This window comes from Drosophila miranda, chromosome XR (assembly GCF_003369915.1).
Source record: "Drosophila miranda strain MSH22 chromosome XR, D.miranda_PacBio2.1, whole genome shotgun sequence".
In the NCBI taxonomy this organism is placed as follows: Eukaryota; Metazoa; Arthropoda; class Insecta; order Diptera; family Drosophilidae; genus Drosophila; species Drosophila miranda.
Window position 1 is genome coordinate 6,739,133 of NC_046674.1, and position 15,530 is coordinate 6,754,662.

Here is a 15,530-nt window from a genome sequence, read left to right on the forward strand (position 1 = left end):
TTTTTTTTGTTAACATTAAACAAGAGACATCTAAAATGGAACTTCATTTATTAGAATTGAATTCCTAACACTAAGCACCTTCAGGTAGCGACTACTTCGGTTGGGATTAACAATGCTGGATTGGAGTTAGTTAGTTAGTTATCTAGTTAGTTAGGGCACTAAGTGTAGACAACCCTGGGGGTTAGTGGTACATATTAGATTTCAGATATCAAACTCCTCCTGCTCTGACCCGCCCAGCTTTTCGTAGTGATGCAGACAACCGCCATGCGTGCCTATATACAGGTACGCCTCAGCTTCACTGGAATTTGCCTGAGCTATCGTGAGAGGCTGTGCAATCACTTTTCTGGATATATGCTGCTCGGGTAGTCGTGTGTACAGCTTCAGCTGCTGCTCTTTCTCTATGGGGTCTGTAAACGAGCAAAGAGTGGAGAGAGTTTGTCCATCAGTTTTTCGATTTTTCACTTTGATTTTCGTTGCTCTGCTTTGCCACGTTTGCCCTTTAGATCTTTCACAAAGTGTCTCTCTCCAACATTTGTATTTCACTGTGCTATAATTATTATATATTCCCAATAATATTTCTGCCTTTTCTTTGCAAACATGAGAATAGATCATCAAAATCAAAAGGATTATATTAAGGTAATAATATTTCATTTCATTTCCATTTCAATGCATGTAAAATATCCATTACAAAACCGAAGGGAACATGGTAATCGATCGCGTAATACGTTAAAGAAGTACCGAAAATTCACAACGTTTGCATCGTTTTAAAAACATCGTACGTATCTTGAACATATGGTGATTGAGCTTAAACTAAAGCTTAAACTACATTTATGGAACATCGAATTGGTTCACAAAATTTGAATCTTGAAGTGCTAGTTGCTTAGATGCTAAATATGTACGTCCAACACTTTGTAAAGGGTCTGAGCAATCGCTTCAAGCAGTTTACAGCACGGTCTTAAGTATACATATATATATTGCTTCTGTGTTAGCTGATTGAATAGCTTCTCTTAGTTTGGTTTTAGGTTTTTCAAGTTCATTAAGTATTGTATTGCTTGACATTTGCATATTAAGTACAGGTACTCTCCAACGATCTTTCAATACTATTTTCTTTCGATTTGTACAATCGGTTGTACAGACATACATATGCGTACAACCGTTTATTTGGAATATTTATTGATTGATCAATTGATTCGTTTGCTATTTTTACAATTTCCCTTTTTGGTCTGGCATTGCGTTTCCTTGTGTGTGTGTATTTTCGTGTGAGTTTTTCTTATAAGTAATATTGAAAATTTTGTGGATTCATCAAAGAGAGAATCGCGTCGTTTGGTGAATTGTTGCATGTGTTTCTTTTGCATGTGCGTTGCTTTTGGGAGAGTATGTGAGTGGGTGTTATATACATTTATCATTATTTATATTGTGTGAAAGATCTCTAAATCATGTGCGACATCATGCAACGACTCACATCACGGTTAGCGCGATGCAAATGACCTTGAAAATGCTGCTGTAGACGTTGTTGTTGTTGCTGCTGCTGGGCCTCTGCTTCCACCATCATGCCTCCAGCTCCAACTCCAGCGCCACCACCGCTGGCCTGCATCTCGTAATCCATTAAGCAGGCCTGTGTTCCAATTATTTGTGTGGCAGGCAGGGAAAAGAAATCTGTAAGGCGAGAGGCAAAAACGGTATAGTAATGAGCGTTAATGCAGGCGCAACACGTTGCCGATATCGATAGTTATGTCACCTGCGGCTCTCTCGCAAGGTGTACTGCATGAGGTTAGGCATTTCCAGAGAGCGCTCCCACAATAGTCACATATATTGTTGTTTCGCTGCGGTCGTGAGAGACTATGCGATTCGAAGAGCGGGAACTCCTCGCCTCACCTTGTATAGGTACACCTTGCTCTGCCGCTGCTCTGTCGACCAGAGCCGATAGTTGCCCCAATTACCGTTCGTTTATTTATAGCCGATGCAAGCGGCGTTGACAGCGACGCTGGCAGAGACGATGTCATTTCTTATCGCTTTGTCGCTTTGTATTTGTATGCGTGTTTGTGGTTATGATAACGGTTATGGTGGAATGTTAGGACCCCGTCCCCGGGGGGGAACTGTACCTTAGGTTAAACAAGATGCCTTTAAACGAGATGCCGAAAAGGTCATTCATCATTAAAATAATGACCAAATATTGCGACTACGCAGCTGTCGAATCAAGCTTTCTAACACTGAGATAGACTCTTGGGTAATATTTTTGCAGTAGATAGACATTTAAGCCCACTTAAATTGATATTTCAATTCATTTATCCAGTCAGTCGTTCATTGAAACCATAAATGCGATTAACGCTTTATAAGAAGTCTACACATATGATATACCACATTTATATTGATTTTCACGTTTTAGATATACACCTTTTAGATACACATTTTGTGTCTCGCCTCTTTTGTTGTATAAACCTATTATAGATTGATTGGGTGCACAACAAGTTGCAACACTTGGCTGCCCCTTCGCCTATCCCACTCCTCCACTATCTCAGCGCGGTGGCACGGCGTTTTTATTATTGTCGCGCGGATTTTAGCCGTCTCGCAAGTGCTTATCGGCTCTTTGAACAGAGAGCTGTACCCACGGAAAACGCTCTAAATAATGACTGATAAGCCAGGTCAGAGCAACCAAGTCAACATTAGGCGGTGAGGTCAGCCCCCCGCTGATTTTGTAACGAAATTCACAAAAAATTTCACGCAACGGCAATTAAATGTCAAGGTTAAGCCAAAACTGCTCATTAAATATACACATTTCGGTTGTTATACGAAATTTACTTACCATTACAATACTGGGCCGCCAGATCCACATCGTCGAAGCGGCAGCGCTTGGTGTACATCGGGTTATCCCCGTCCTCGGATGGCTCGTTCCCGTTACAACGCTTTTTGCAGCGTGCTACAGACGCGGCGACGGCAGCATCCATGGGCTGCTCATTGTTGTTTGCATCATTGAACGCATAGCCGCCACCGGCAGCGTCGACAGAGGGGGCGACAGTGTAAGAGACTGCACGTGGATTGAATGGATCCAAGGTTTGTCGCATCTGCCTGGTTTCGAAATTGGCGGCAGTCGGGCCCGCCGAGTCTGCATGTGCCCAGCACTCGAAATTTGTCAACACCATGCTGATGACGGACGCGCGCAGTGGAAATTTACCAAGAATATATGAGAGGGAACAGAACGGAACGGCGTCCTAACAGTACTCGGTCGCGCGGCAAACTGCAGTCGACGATGGATTTTTTGGTATACAGTTAATTGCCGCAAAAGCAAATACGCGCATTGAAAAATGCTGAAATAAATTTAATTAACACACGCAAGCAGGGCGAGCACACAGCCAAATACGAGACGAACGGCGAACGAAACGAACGCGCGATGACGGCAATTGTTAAAAATAAACTCACAATAAGCAAGTTTTACATTTTTGCCGCGTGCGCTTTGTTTTGATTCGCGTCCAGTGTGACCGCGGACTTATCGATCACATATATGGTCTACCCTCAGAAATATTCCGAAAATACGTCACAGGATTCAAAATATACCGTAAATATACTGACGAGTTATTTGTATTCTAGTTCCATCATACTCCTCGTTTAAGATATTCGGTTGAATTTTACAAGATAGCTAGGACCCTCAGCTCTGAACTCATTATTTTATCCGATTATTACATAAGTCTCCTAAGGGACTGGCTCATCTTAATTGGATTGCTCATAAAATTTCGTTTAAGCAAAACCGGTCATCAAAAAATTAAACCAAAAAACGTAAGTGTGTTCGCTCTTCGTTCCGTTGACTTTTGCGCACGCAGGGGTGCTTTGAAACATCGATAACTAACAAAGCAACTGTAGAAACTATCGCATTATCATGTGATTGTCAAAATGTATGATAAAAACGAATGGCAGGCAAAAGCAAAATCAAAATAGTCACAAATATCAGAATTTTCAATTGGAATAAGTTCAAAAATATTTAGAAAAATGACGAACAAAAATAAGAAAACCAGCGCTGGCACTGGCGGTGCCGCTGCCCCCTCAAAGCAGGCCAGACAGCAGTCGGAGGTAAGGTACACAATGGCCACGGAGTTGCCGGTAGCTAAACCCTTGTCTTGTTTATGTTTCTAGGACTCTCAGGACTATAGCTCTTTCAAAACAGTGCTCTTCTATTGCATGCTGATTGTGTTCCTACCTGTGATCACATTCTTTCTGTTAAAGGCCGTCGTTTTGGATGGCTTCTTCGAGATGAGCGAGTTGAAAGTTAACATTTTCTCGGCGGTCGGTGCCGTAGTGGCCTTACACATTGCTCTGGGACTGTATATCTATCGCGCCTACTTTGGAGGCTCCGGCTCCAAGGCATCGAAGGTCGACTAAGCTTCATCGAGGACGTTCACCATTTCCATTTTTGTTCTAGAAAGTATTAAGTCAAACGAAACACTTTTGTACATACACATACAATGTTTATATGCCCGACAGAGAGAGGGGGAAAGTTGCCTGTAAATGTGTGTAGTAATCGTTTTCTATTGCATAACTCTCGATAGCAGCGGGAAAAACGTGCAACCCCCTTTGTTGTCTAGTGTTTTTTGTCTCTAATATTGCATTAAAAAAGACATTATTAAGTGAAATGCGTGGTTTATTGAATCTGAATCGAGGCAGGCATTTGGTGCGCCAATATTCCTGGATGGAGGCTGTCAAAACAATGCTGGCGAAGCCGCGAAAGAAAATCTACAACCTGGGAGCTTGCTTTGAGCTGGCCGACATATCACAGGTCAGATATAATTCACGATCAATTGGTTCCGATCCACATTCTTTTCTTGCAACTAGCACCAAGTACAAATGTCTGTGCATACGCGGTCGATCGCTGTTCAACACTGCCAATCCACAAGCCAACAGCTGTTCGCGGGTCAGGCCAGAATATTTGGGCTTGTTTATTGGCCCTAACAAGTGCAAAAACGATAAATTGATAGTGATAGATGCCACGCAACTGTTTCGTTAACACATGCTGCAGTCATCAGACTGATACACACCTGCGCCCATGCAGCACCTCGCCCAGCGGCAAACAAACAGCACGCACTATTGATTGGAACCACCTGTTAGAACGCTACGACGCGAGATTCCCACTCCCCAAAAAAACGGAATTACTCGGCCACGTATTCGGGTATCAGTGTTCAACATGCTGCGACTCCAGCTGCCTCGATTACCGCCGAATATGTGGACGTTGTGCGTGCAGGCGGCTTTGATAGCCACCTTGGTCAAGAGCTCGGTGTCCCTTACGGACAATCTGGTTGGCCGATTACAGGTGCCACCACCCCAAAGCAACTCCTACCATCTGACTGTGCTTTAACCATCTCTTCTTTCTCGTTACAGACCTCGTACAACCCGAGCAAGCTATCGGAATCAAAATTCCTGGAATACAGCAATCTGTCGAACAAACTCCACTTGCGGGAAGCCATCAACCACATACTGATTCCACGAGTGGTGGGCACCGGAAACCACAGCCTCGTGAGGCAGTACATCGTGCAGAGCCTGAAAGACCTGGACTGGCATGTGGAGCTGGACAGCTTCCATGATACGGCCCCCATTATGGGGCAACTGCATTTCCACAATATCATTGCCACCCTGAATCCGGACGCAGAGCGGTATCTGGTCCTGGCCTGCCACTACGACAGCAAGTACATGCCGAAGGCGGAATTTCTTGGAGCCACTGACTCCGCTGTGCCCTGTGCCATGCTGCTAAACCTGGCCCAGGTGCTGCAGGAGCAGCTAAAACCGTTCAAGAAGTCCAAACTCAGTCTGATGCTTTTGTTCTTCGATGGCGAGGAGGCCTTCGAGGAGTGGGGACCCAAAGACTCAATTTACGGTGCCCGTCACTTGGCCAAACGGTGGCAACACGAGGGAAAACTGGATAGCATCGATATGCTTGTTTTGTTGGACCTGCTGGGAGCCCCCGATCCGGCATTCTACAGTTTCTTCGCCAACACAGAATCGTGGTACATGCGCCTCCAGTCCGTGGAAACGCGTCTCGCGCAGATTGAGTTGCTGGAGCGATATGCCAGCAGTGGGGTTTCTCAGCGGGATCCCACGCGCTATTTCCAGTCGCAGGCCATGCGCTCCTCGTTCATCGAGGACGACCACATACCGTTCCTCAAGCGCAATGTACCCGTTCTCCATTTAATACCAGTGCCCTTCCCCACCGTATGGCATACGCCCGACGATAACGAAAGTGTGATTGATTATGCGACGACGGACAACCTGGCCCTAATTATACGGCTCTTTGCGTTGGAGTATCTGTTGGGCGGCGACCAGGCGAAGTAGGGGCCTCTTGTGGAGTTCCCCGCAAATCAGATATATGTATGATATTTATAGATGTAGTATATACACGACGGCTTTATCTATCTGACTGTCCGATATCAAAAATGTTGTTAACTATTGTTATTAGCTGTGGAAATCATGTGGATCTTATTGTTAATTGACTATTCTGGCCGGCCCTTTAGGCCTACTTAAGTGACCCTGCAAATCTAATGTCCAAATATTTGTATAGATATTTATCTAAAGAATTGCTCATCTAATGGCATGTTAAATTGATGTATGTATGTTTAATTATTTATCGTTTGTAAATCTGCTAGAATTATGCATAACATAACACAATACATAATACAATAAATGTACCTATAAAAAAAAGGGGATTCATTACACTAACTTATCAAACACGTGTCCTAACTAGTTAAGCGTCACGCGTAGAAACATTAGCTCCAACAAATTATATGGCAAAGTCGTAAACTAACTTAAGAACTAGCTAAAATCGTCAAATTCTTGATCTAATACTATGTATATACATATATCTATTGGGAGGGAGGCTCTTGGCACTTTTCGTTGCTACTCGTCGCTGCAGTGGCAGTGGTAGCCGGAGGCGGAGGCGGACTGTCTTCTGTGGGACATGTGGCCTTGGAGGCAATTTTTAGCTCAGATGCAGCTCGATCTGTTGCCGGCTCCATCTGAGACTTGGCCTTGGCTTCGTCTGCCGCTTGTCTCTTCATAAGTTGGGCTGCATTCAGTTCTTTGGGCTTCTCCACAACCACAGCACTCAAATCGGACTTGCCCTTGCCATGGCCATGCCCGTGACCATGACCATGCCCATGGCCATGGCAATGCGAAGACTTGGACTTGCCACCATCTGGACTATCGCTAATCTCACGCAGGTCCGTACGTGAGTCCCGACAGCACACCTTTTCGATGCACTCTGCCGCCTGGCACTGCATCAGGCATTCCAGTGAGGCGGATGCATTCTTATTGGTGGACGGATAGAACTCGGGCTGGATGGTGACTGCGCCGATGCCCTGATCGTGGAAGTACGTGCGCACCTGTTCGATGATCTTCAGGTAGAGCTTGGGATTCTGGAACTGGATGTGTATGGTGGCCACGTAGCGATGGGCAGCCAGCTGCCAGATGTGCAGATCATGATAGCTGACTATCTCCGGGAATTTGGTGACCAGCGTCCGCTCAAAGATCTCCAGATCGATGGAGCCGGGAATGGTCTGCAGCAAAATAAGGCAGGATTCTTTCACTGCGAAAGGAAAGAGACAAATTAACGTTAACTTAATGTTCTCTTACACTCTTGTATTCGCTTTTATACTCACTGTAGGGATAGCTGAGCGAAATTAGAAGGATACACGAGAAGATGGACAGCACCGGATCAATAAATTTGGCCGTATGCTGCTCATCCTCCGCCACATAGACAATGGCCGCACAGACGATCACAAAAATGGTGCTGGACACATCCCGCAACATCTCGACGGCACCCTGCCGCTTGGTGGCAAAGTAGAGACTGCCCACCTCCGCCTCCAGCTCCTCGCGTAGCTGGCGATCGTTCCGCGACTTGCTCAGCTGCCGCTGCATGGGCTTCAGCGACAGATCCATGTTGCTGGACATGGAGCGCTCGAGGACGACATTGCCGCCGGGCGTCAAGTGGAGGAAGCTGCCCTGGTGCAGGGTATAGCCACCGATGAGCAGGTAGGTCAGCCCGTTCAATATGAGACCCACAAAGCCCAGCATCATCACGGGTATGGGCAGGTGCATCGTGTCCTGGTGATCGATGTGCACCAGCGTCTGCAGGGCCTCCACCACCAGCGAGAAGGAGAGCGAGGCCAGAATGATGAACACTATCAGCATGGTGAGTATATCGATTCTGGCCCAGCCGAAGGTATTACGCAGCTTCTGCTCCCGGCACTCCCGCCTGGCCTCCTTCTGATCCTCCGTCTCGCCCAGTTGGACAACCACACCACCAGCACCACCAGCACCACCAGCACCACCGTTGGTGCCATTTAGCTTGGTCTGCCCTTGGGCCGCCGGCTCTTCCTGATTCTTTTTGCTGTGCTACAAGAGAGAGAGAGAGACAAGAGAGGGGGCTTAATAGATTTTCAAATAGAATCGGATAGAATGGTCCATTTATTGTCATGCTTTCTAAGCCTAGTCATAACAATTGGCATTGGATCGTTAGAGCCAGCCCCGAAATGTGGTAGCCACTATTTTAACGCTTCGCTGGTCTTCTCTGTCATTATATAATACGATCGGCCCCAGCGGCCCACACAGCTGTGCTGTGTCCGTCCACACCTACGACTGTCTGTCCGTTTTGGACGCTTTCGATTTCTGGTATCTCTGTGGTTTCAGGCCAAGTTTTATGCGGTTTTTGGATGTTTTGGTCTCTGGCGCTGTGTCTTTTTTTTTGCGAAACGTGCTTGGCACGCTTCGCTTTCCCACAACCTCAGCGTTAGATACATAGATATTTGCATTCATTCAATAATATGTTAAATATTTAACGATCGTATTGACAACGATCATATCCATCTGTTTATGAACTCAGTCACCTTGAGTTCAAATTTATTTATAGGCAAATTTCAGTTGGGTAAGAGATCGTCTTATTGGATGGGGATGGGTGTTCCCAGGAGGGATATACTTAGATTCCATATGCAGATATTTATGTAGAAGTTTACTAAATGCCCATTTTCGCTTTCTGCCGAAATAGTAGTTCCATTTGTCCATTTGCTCAAACCTCAACAGAAATACGGGCGAACAGAGGCACTGTGACAAAAGGCAGTCTGGCCGGTGGTATCTCCATGAATTTCAGGCTGATATCTGTGTAGACAGAGGCATTAGACACTCGGACTAGGCAATTACACAGCAATCTACTGATAAGCATGAAATCCAATCGAAAACACTGCCAGAATGTGCAGATAACACAAACTCAAAGAACCGCTCCCATCGACTGAAGAGAGAGGGATAGAGAGGGGAGGGGGGAAAATATTTCAAAAATTCGCTAATAAATTATAATTTGAAATGGAACCAGTTTCAGGCCAAATTCAAAAGGAGTTTGGAATGCGTTTGTGTGCCTCGGCCACAATCAAGGTTCAATGCACCGGCACACGATCGGGTGTCGAGTGGTCGTTGCTTTAATCCCGCAGCACGCGACAGCTTCCTGGCGTTGGCCAAAAGATCGTAAGCAAAATATGCCAAAATCCAAAAAATACAAAAAACAAAAACGGGTTGCCTGTTCCACTTACCTTAATTGTTATGATGCAGCCGCCCAGTGCGAATATGTTGCACAACATGTGGTACGATGCCATGAGCAGTGTCAGAGCGTGCGTTATGTGGCTGAGAGCCAGCTGGAGCACAAAGTAGCAGATCGATAGCACCAGCACCACATACAGGGGTATGGGCCTGCATCGCTGCAATATATCTTTGATTGGCATTGTGGAGGGAGGTCTGCAGAGAGATAGAGAGAGAGAGTGATTACTATTTGATTCAATATTCGATTTATACGGACATGACGTTGAGAGGTCACCACTTGACTTGTCAACGAACTTGTAGATTCACACGCAGGAGTCACACCTACCTACATAGATCTACACAAATTAGCTTGTTTTATTGCTTGTACAAATTTACACTTCATCATCGGGTTGTCTGTCAATTTGTCAATGCAAAATGTAAGGTGTTATATGTACAAATTTGCTGGTTGAACGATACCGATCGATTGAGGTGGCAAAAAATATTATATCTGGAGTATATTAAGAGAGCTTTCTAGCTCTTCGAAACTATGTTTGACTGTAGTTTCCCCTTTCTATGAGCATAACTTCTTCCTTTCAGCGCTACCATAAACCCAACAAAAATCTGTGTCAAGTTCAAGTTCCTATAAAGCGGGTTAAGTGAACGGTGAACCCATACCATACCAAGACGAACCGTAACTGCACTCAACTGAACTGAACTGAACTGAACTGAACCTACCGCCATATTTGGGGATCAGCACAGGCCAAACTCATATGCAAATCATCAAAATCGGCATTATTATGGGTATGGGCTGGGGGCTATGGGCTGTGGGCTATGGGCTATGGGTACTACTCCTGCTGTCGTGGGTTGGCGGTGGCCTGTCCGGCATGCAAATGAAGATGCTAAATGGGCTCGTTGTACCTGTAGCTAACCCACCCCACTGTATCTCATTGAATCGATAGCAATCGCCAGCGGATCGGATTGGATCGGATCGGATCGGATCAGTTGGCCCGCGACATTGACGTAACATTACGTGATCGTGGATATGGCTACTACCGATTGTTTGTTGGTTTGTTTGCTGTAACCCCAAGGTTAGACCCCCTTTTCTTTCGGCCGGACATTTGTAGTATTACAATGCCCTCTACCCGAGTAATTATCAGGCGACATGTCGCTGCTTTAATGGTGGCTTTGAACAAACCAAGGACTAACCATTAAGATCTATTTAAATGGATAGGGAAAACTATAGAAAACTCCCCAGACAAATGGGAATCATTAAAAGCCTTGTAATCTACAGCATTTAATTGAGAATTAGTCCGAAATACCCCCCATAAAAAGATAATAGTTTCGAGGGAATATCGATTTGTGTGGGTCTTATCAAGGGGACGTGCTGCAGGCCCATTTCCATATGGTCTCCCTTATCGTCTAAGTAGAGAGTTCAAGAAGTGTTCTATAGATAAAATTATACCCGAAACTAATCCATAACTTGTGCAGACCAGAACTAATATCACAATGGTATTGTTGCCAAGGGCAGAAAAGATCTATATGACCTCATTTCTCCTTGGCGAAACCAAAAACTTCTCGCAGTAAAATCCCTGACTGATATCTCTAGCATCCATCTGGAATTCTCAATAGGTACTTCTACGGCATTTAAATTGCAATCCAACGAATGATGCAACCTCCTCCACATAAACGATTTAATTGCATTCCAAATTGTCACACGTGCAATGGTAAAAATCATTTAGTTTCGATTCAAATGATATTATCTATTGTTTTTCCACCTTCCCAGTGGTCTCTGTACCCGCTTTAGCCTCTGCGAAACCAACCCGTAGAAGGTAATTAGAAAGATCCTAAATACAAAAGCGTTAAATGGCGCCTCCGGCCCCAAATTGTCCGAAACATCGCAAATCAAATTCCCAACGCTTTTTGGAGGGGAGAGAGAGAAAGCGAAAGCTAAACAGATAGTGTTAGACAGGTAGCAACAAACAATTTAGATACTATCTATCCGTAGTATACTCGTAGATAGACAAGAGCTCGACATGTGTATGTACATGTGTACCCCCACATGTGTATATGTATATCTCAGTGGTTCGTTCCACATGCCACAGACACTAAATGTTCATTTCCTCAATTTGTGTTCACTCCCAATGGGAGATGGACCTGCTGGCAGAGGGTGTGGGCCAGAGGCTCCCACAGAGAGGCAGATAACAAAGATAGTAGATACAGACACAAAGAGAAACTCGACTCGGTTATTGCTGTTACTGGGGGCACTGGATTACCATCCAGATAGCGATCTCAAATCTACAGAATACAGATAACGCAGGGCTAATATTTCTATGGTCAGTGGCTCGAAAATGGAGTCAAGTAATCACGGGTTTCCCCTGCCTTTCCAAAAGTATCTGACGACTCTTCGGTATCCGGCTTTTGTGTATGCTTTACGATAACGTAAAATCCACTTCATAAATCTGCCCCAAGCGCTGACAGCTCGATTGTCAATTAGATCAATGCAACAAGTCACTCCATCAACAAACACACGGACAACAACAACAACAAAGAGGTAAGACTGCAAAATAAATTCGGGTCCAATAACATTTTGCTTTTTTGTTTTGATTTGTCATCAGATACGATTTGTTTGCTTGATTTTTTCTTGTGAGGAGAAGGAAGACATGCCCTGCATATAAATTTAAATTTGGCAAACAAAACAAAAAAAAAAGAGATAACAATTTTATTTTCAATTTTCTGCGTAGATTCCGATTGAGCCCTGGCTGGCCTCAACAATCCCCTAACGTTTCTAACGTTTTTGACCATTTCAGACAAGGTCGCCGATGCATTTGGAATTTGTAATTTACAAGGGAACACAAATTTGTTTTATTTTATGAATTCTATTGAGAGAGACAGCGATTGCTGTCAATTAACCATGGCAAATGAGGCATATTTGAATAGTTTTCGATAACGCCAAAGGCGATGCACTTATATAGCTCTATATCTATATCTATCATTCCTTTATCTTTTCTGATAAAGTGGATAGAGTTGATAACGATCGCAAAGACTTGTCGACTTCATCGATCCGCTGAGGAAATTCTCTAATATAAGAGCACCAATGAAAGACGAATTCAATTTTTTGCATTGGTGGAAAGAGCTTCCTCTGAAACAGTGTTTTCCCTAGCTAGGAACCTTAGAAGCTCCATTGCTTATGGTTATTGTTTTCATATATGTTAGTATGAATTTTGACTATGGTTTTGAGCGGTAGTACCAGAGTAGTCTTTCTGCTTTTTCTGAGACATGGGTATAAGTCGGCTGGATTATGACTCTGGCTCAGGCATCAGTATGTTGTCAAGGGGTTTTCGTGGGACAGTGGGAAATATTGATAATAGTTTTGCCATTAACACATTATTCAGTTGAGCGAGATGGGATAATTTTTTGTTTACCGTGGACTCATGCAGGGCTCTAATATCTATTATTCATTAATCAAAGCAAACTTTCCGATGCCTCGTTTGCTTTGGAAATCTGACTGCTATCAACTAGATAACGGGCATTTGGTTCGAATATCGAAAACAGGCCATCTCCATAGGAGCTCAGCGTACATATCTAATTACTATCTATCTCTGTCTCTATCTGTGCCTATCAATCTCTTTCGCTTGCTCATAGATTGCAGGATTTATCTATCTCTCTGTCTCATTTTGATTGGAAATCTGATTTGTCGACAACAGCCCATCTCTACAAGGGTTCAAAGTCCATCTCTAGTCGGGGAATTCTAATAATTTTGCCAACAAAGGCAAATGTTGCTTCACATTCAATAGACTTTGAAGCTATTTTGAGAAGGCTTTAGAGCCAAACGATTTCCGAAAATAAACAACTAATGGAACCGTTCTGTAATGTGAGTCAATAAAAACATTTCTCATACTCTATTCGAAAGCCACCGTCCCCGCTTTCCGAGCGTGCGTACCAGCTGCACATACTTCACAGCACAATTCCATTTAAGTTCCCAATAAAAGAACCTGGCAATGAGGTAGCCACTTATTTTAATTGCACTTTTATGAGGCCCCATTTACGTGAGATCTGCGCCTATGTACATATATCCCCATGACTCCACTCTACTCCACTCCACTCCCTGACTGAAACTCCCTTCAATTACACACTTTCACTCGTCCTCCTGCTTGGGCCGATCGTGATCAGAGCAGACATGTTCAGTTTATATAGAATTAAATTATATACAAATTGATATTAATGCTGACTACTAAAGACTTAAGCAATTACGTTTAATGAGGCTCATCAAATATTTCCTAGCGGTAAAGTAATTTTTAATAATAATTCATTGAGAACTTTTGGTTGCTTGCTCGGGGGCTCTTGGGCATTTTTTAGCCAAGGTTTTTTTCAGCTGATTTGCATTGAATTAGCCTGATTTGAGGGGGGGGGGGGGGGGGGGGGGGGGGGGGGGGGGGGGCGGCGGAAGGTGCGGATATCTCTGGGATGAGAATTTGTTTTCGGCGCAGACATGGGATGGGGGTAGCGTAGCGGATAGTAGACAGATATAACCTCTAATTAGCATTCATTTGGATCGAATTTATTTTTATACTGGCTACCGCTCGATGCGTTTTTATTTTCGATTATTATTTTCTCTCGGCGGTGCGAAAAGGTGCGAGAGGCGTCTTAATAATCACTTGCTAAGTGGACACCCAGTCCAGTGTCCAGACCGCCTGCCCTGCTAACGAATCAGTCATCTATATACATCTATATCTAGCCCCATGCTGTGTGCGAAAGGTGTGTGTTTTTTTTTCTGACTGGATACTGGCGGTTGGGTTGGCCAAATGTTTAACACAAGGCCAAAGAGGGAGGGAGTCTTATCAGTTCTGAATACTGGAGTGTAGAACTTAAGCTAAGATATAGGAAAATTACCGTCAATTTGGGGCAAACTTTTCAGCTTCTATAGCACAAGATTTAGTTTTTTTTTAGTTTGGATTGTTCTATTTATAGGCGGGCACCACACTGTAAATTTCTTTTAAAAAAAAATATTTCTATAGGCTTTTTTCGAAATTTATTATTGTTATTATTCTTTGTATATATCGTAGCACAATTCACACACGCGTGCCACCTGCGAAGCGGGAGTGGCAGATCGGACGATGTGGACGGCAGCGCGGCTCAGATGCGAATGAAAAGCAGAGCCACGAGGAGGCGGCGATCAAGCCCAGTAAAAAAACGAAAAAAAAAAAAAAAAAAAAAAAAAAAAAAAAAATATAGCTCAAAAATCTGATGTACGAAAATAAATGGGGAGGTAGGTAGTGGCAGACGCAGAGATATGGAAACAGCAACAATGACCACAGCCGGCAAAATAAAGGCCAATATATTGAAAGTGAGCGTGCAAGTGCCTGTCTGTGGCTGTGTGTTTGCCAGTGTCTGTCAGAAAGAGAGGGAAAGCAAGCCGTAGAGAGGGATAGGCAACAAGTGTGTGGGTGTAAAAGTGCGATAGAAGAGAGAGGGAGAGAGAGAGAGAGAGAGTGCGATTAGGTAGGCATTACAGGGCCCGCAGTGCATGGCAGAGCAGAGGGCAGGAGAGGGGATAATGGTATCAGTTATAGAAGAGGGAAAGAGAGGGCACGCGCTGGTAGGCATTATGAGGGTGAACTTTTGGGGTATAATATGTTTTTAGCCATATTAAGCCCCGACGACGACGACCACAATAAAACAAGTTTACGGTCCTCCACATATGCTAATCGCCAGATAATTGCAGCACACGCACTGTAGTAGAAACCCTTTACAGTTATACCTGAACACACACACAGACACACACTATTCGTACTGCTTTAAAAATGTTCTTATCAGCTGCAATCGCGATTAGGGCGCACAGTAGAGAAAGCCTACTTTGAAAACTCCAATATTAAAATATTTTCAACCAGAATTCGTTTGATGTTTGCAGAAATATAGTTCAAAGGCAACTGCCAGCTGCTCTGCAGGAGAAGTTGGCAAAAGGGCATATACTATTCATTGGTCTTAGAATT

The 15,530-nt window shown here is 44.1% G+C and overlaps 4 protein-coding genes across 7 annotated transcripts; 2 read left to right on the forward strand and 2 right to left on the reverse strand.

Annotated features, from left to right (window-relative positions):
• Positions 1–31: 31 nt before the first annotated feature.
• On the reverse strand, positions 32–3,487 carry LOC108152051. Of its 3 annotated transcripts, none has more exons than XM_017281055.2 (3): positions 2,804–3,487; positions 1,489–1,656; positions 32–407 (listed from the first exon to the last, which is right to left on the reverse strand). In XM_017281055.2, exons 1-3 carry the CDS (start codon positions 3,138–3,140, stop codon positions 202–204), a joined length of 711 nt encoding a protein of 236 aa, XP_017136544.1. In that variant the 5' UTR covers positions 3,141–3,487; the 3' UTR covers positions 32–201. The 3 variants fall into 3 exon arrangements, with proteins under 3 accessions (XP_017136544.1, XP_033242325.1, XP_033242324.1); XM_033386434.1 differs by having other exon boundaries at positions 319–407; positions 1,463–1,656; positions 2,804–3,486; XM_033386433.1 differs by lacking the exon at positions 32–407 and having other exon boundaries at positions 605–1,656; positions 2,804–3,485.
• Positions 3,488–3,868: 381 nt separating this feature from the next.
• On the forward strand, positions 3,869–4,622 carry LOC108152052 (vacuolar ATPase assembly integral membrane protein VMA21 homolog). Its single transcript, XM_017281056.2, has 2 exons — positions 3,869–4,062; positions 4,126–4,622. The coding sequence occupies exons 1-2, from the start codon at positions 3,982–3,984 to the stop codon at positions 4,369–4,371; spliced, it is 327 nt and encodes a 108-aa protein (XP_017136545.1). The 5' UTR covers positions 3,869–3,981; the 3' UTR covers positions 4,372–4,622.
• Positions 4,596–6,696, forward strand: LOC108152050 (glutaminyl-peptide cyclotransferase). 2 transcript variants are annotated; one of them, XM_017281052.2, is made up of 2 exons: positions 4,596–4,765; positions 5,365–6,696. In XM_017281052.2, the coding sequence occupies exons 1-2, from the start codon at positions 4,622–4,624 to the stop codon at positions 6,310–6,312; spliced, it is 1,092 nt and encodes a 363-aa protein (XP_017136541.1). In that variant the 5' UTR covers positions 4,596–4,621; the 3' UTR covers positions 6,313–6,696. The 2 variants fall into 2 exon arrangements, with proteins under 2 accessions (XP_017136541.1, XP_017136543.1); XM_017281054.2 differs by lacking the exon at positions 4,596–4,765 and adding an exon at positions 4,825–5,296.
• Positions 6,574–14,693, reverse strand: LOC108152048 (zinc transporter 1). Its single transcript, XM_017281050.2, has 4 exons — positions 14,431–14,693; positions 9,555–9,756; positions 7,635–8,370; positions 6,574–7,561 (listed from the first exon to the last, which is right to left on the reverse strand). Exons 2-4 carry the CDS (start codon positions 9,741–9,743, stop codon positions 6,840–6,842), a joined length of 1,647 nt encoding a protein of 548 aa, XP_017136539.1. The 5' UTR covers positions 9,744–9,756; positions 14,431–14,693; the 3' UTR covers positions 6,574–6,839.
• Positions 14,694–15,530: the final 837 nt, after the last annotated feature.

Bases quoted from the DNA above. Each gene is read 5' to 3' on its own strand.
- LOC108152050 (XM_017281052.2), top strand. From the start codon at position 4,622: ATGCGTGGTTTATTGAATCTGAATCGAGGCAGGCATTTGGTGCGCCAA. The intron at 4,766-5,364 runs GTCAGATATAAT...TTCTCGTTACAG, and splicing joins AGCTGGCCGACATATCACAG to ACCTCGTACAACCCGAGCAA.
- LOC108152052 (XM_017281056.2), top strand. From the start codon at position 3,982: ATGACGAACAAAAATAAGAAAACCAGCGCTGGCACTGGCGGTGCCGCT. The intron at 4,063-4,125 runs GTAAGGTACACA...TTATGTTTCTAG, and splicing joins AGGCCAGACAGCAGTCGGAG to GACTCTCAGGACTATAGCTC.
- LOC108152048 (XM_017281050.2), bottom strand. From the start codon at position 9,743: ATGCCAATCAAAGATATATTGCAGCGATGCAGGCCCATACCCCTGTAT. The intron at 8,371-9,554 runs GTAAGTGGAACA...TCTCTCTTGTAG, and splicing joins GCTGCATCATAACAATTAAG to CACAGCAAAAAGAATCAGGA. The intron at 7,562-7,634 runs GTGAGTATAAAA...TTCCTTTCGCAG, and splicing joins TTCGCTCAGCTATCCCTACA to TGAAAGAATCCTGCCTTATT.
- LOC108152051 (XM_017281055.2), bottom strand. From the start codon at position 3,140: ATGGTGTTGACAAATTTCGAGTGCTGGGCACATGCAGACTCGGCGGGC. The intron at 1,657-2,803 runs GTAAGTAAATTT...CTCGCCTTACAG, and splicing joins GGCGGCCCAGTATTGTAATG to ATTTCTTTTCCCTGCCTGCC. The intron at 408-1,488 runs GTCATTTGCATC...GCTCGTTTACAG, and splicing joins TCTACAGCAGCATTTTCAAG to ACCCCATAGAGAAAGAGCAG.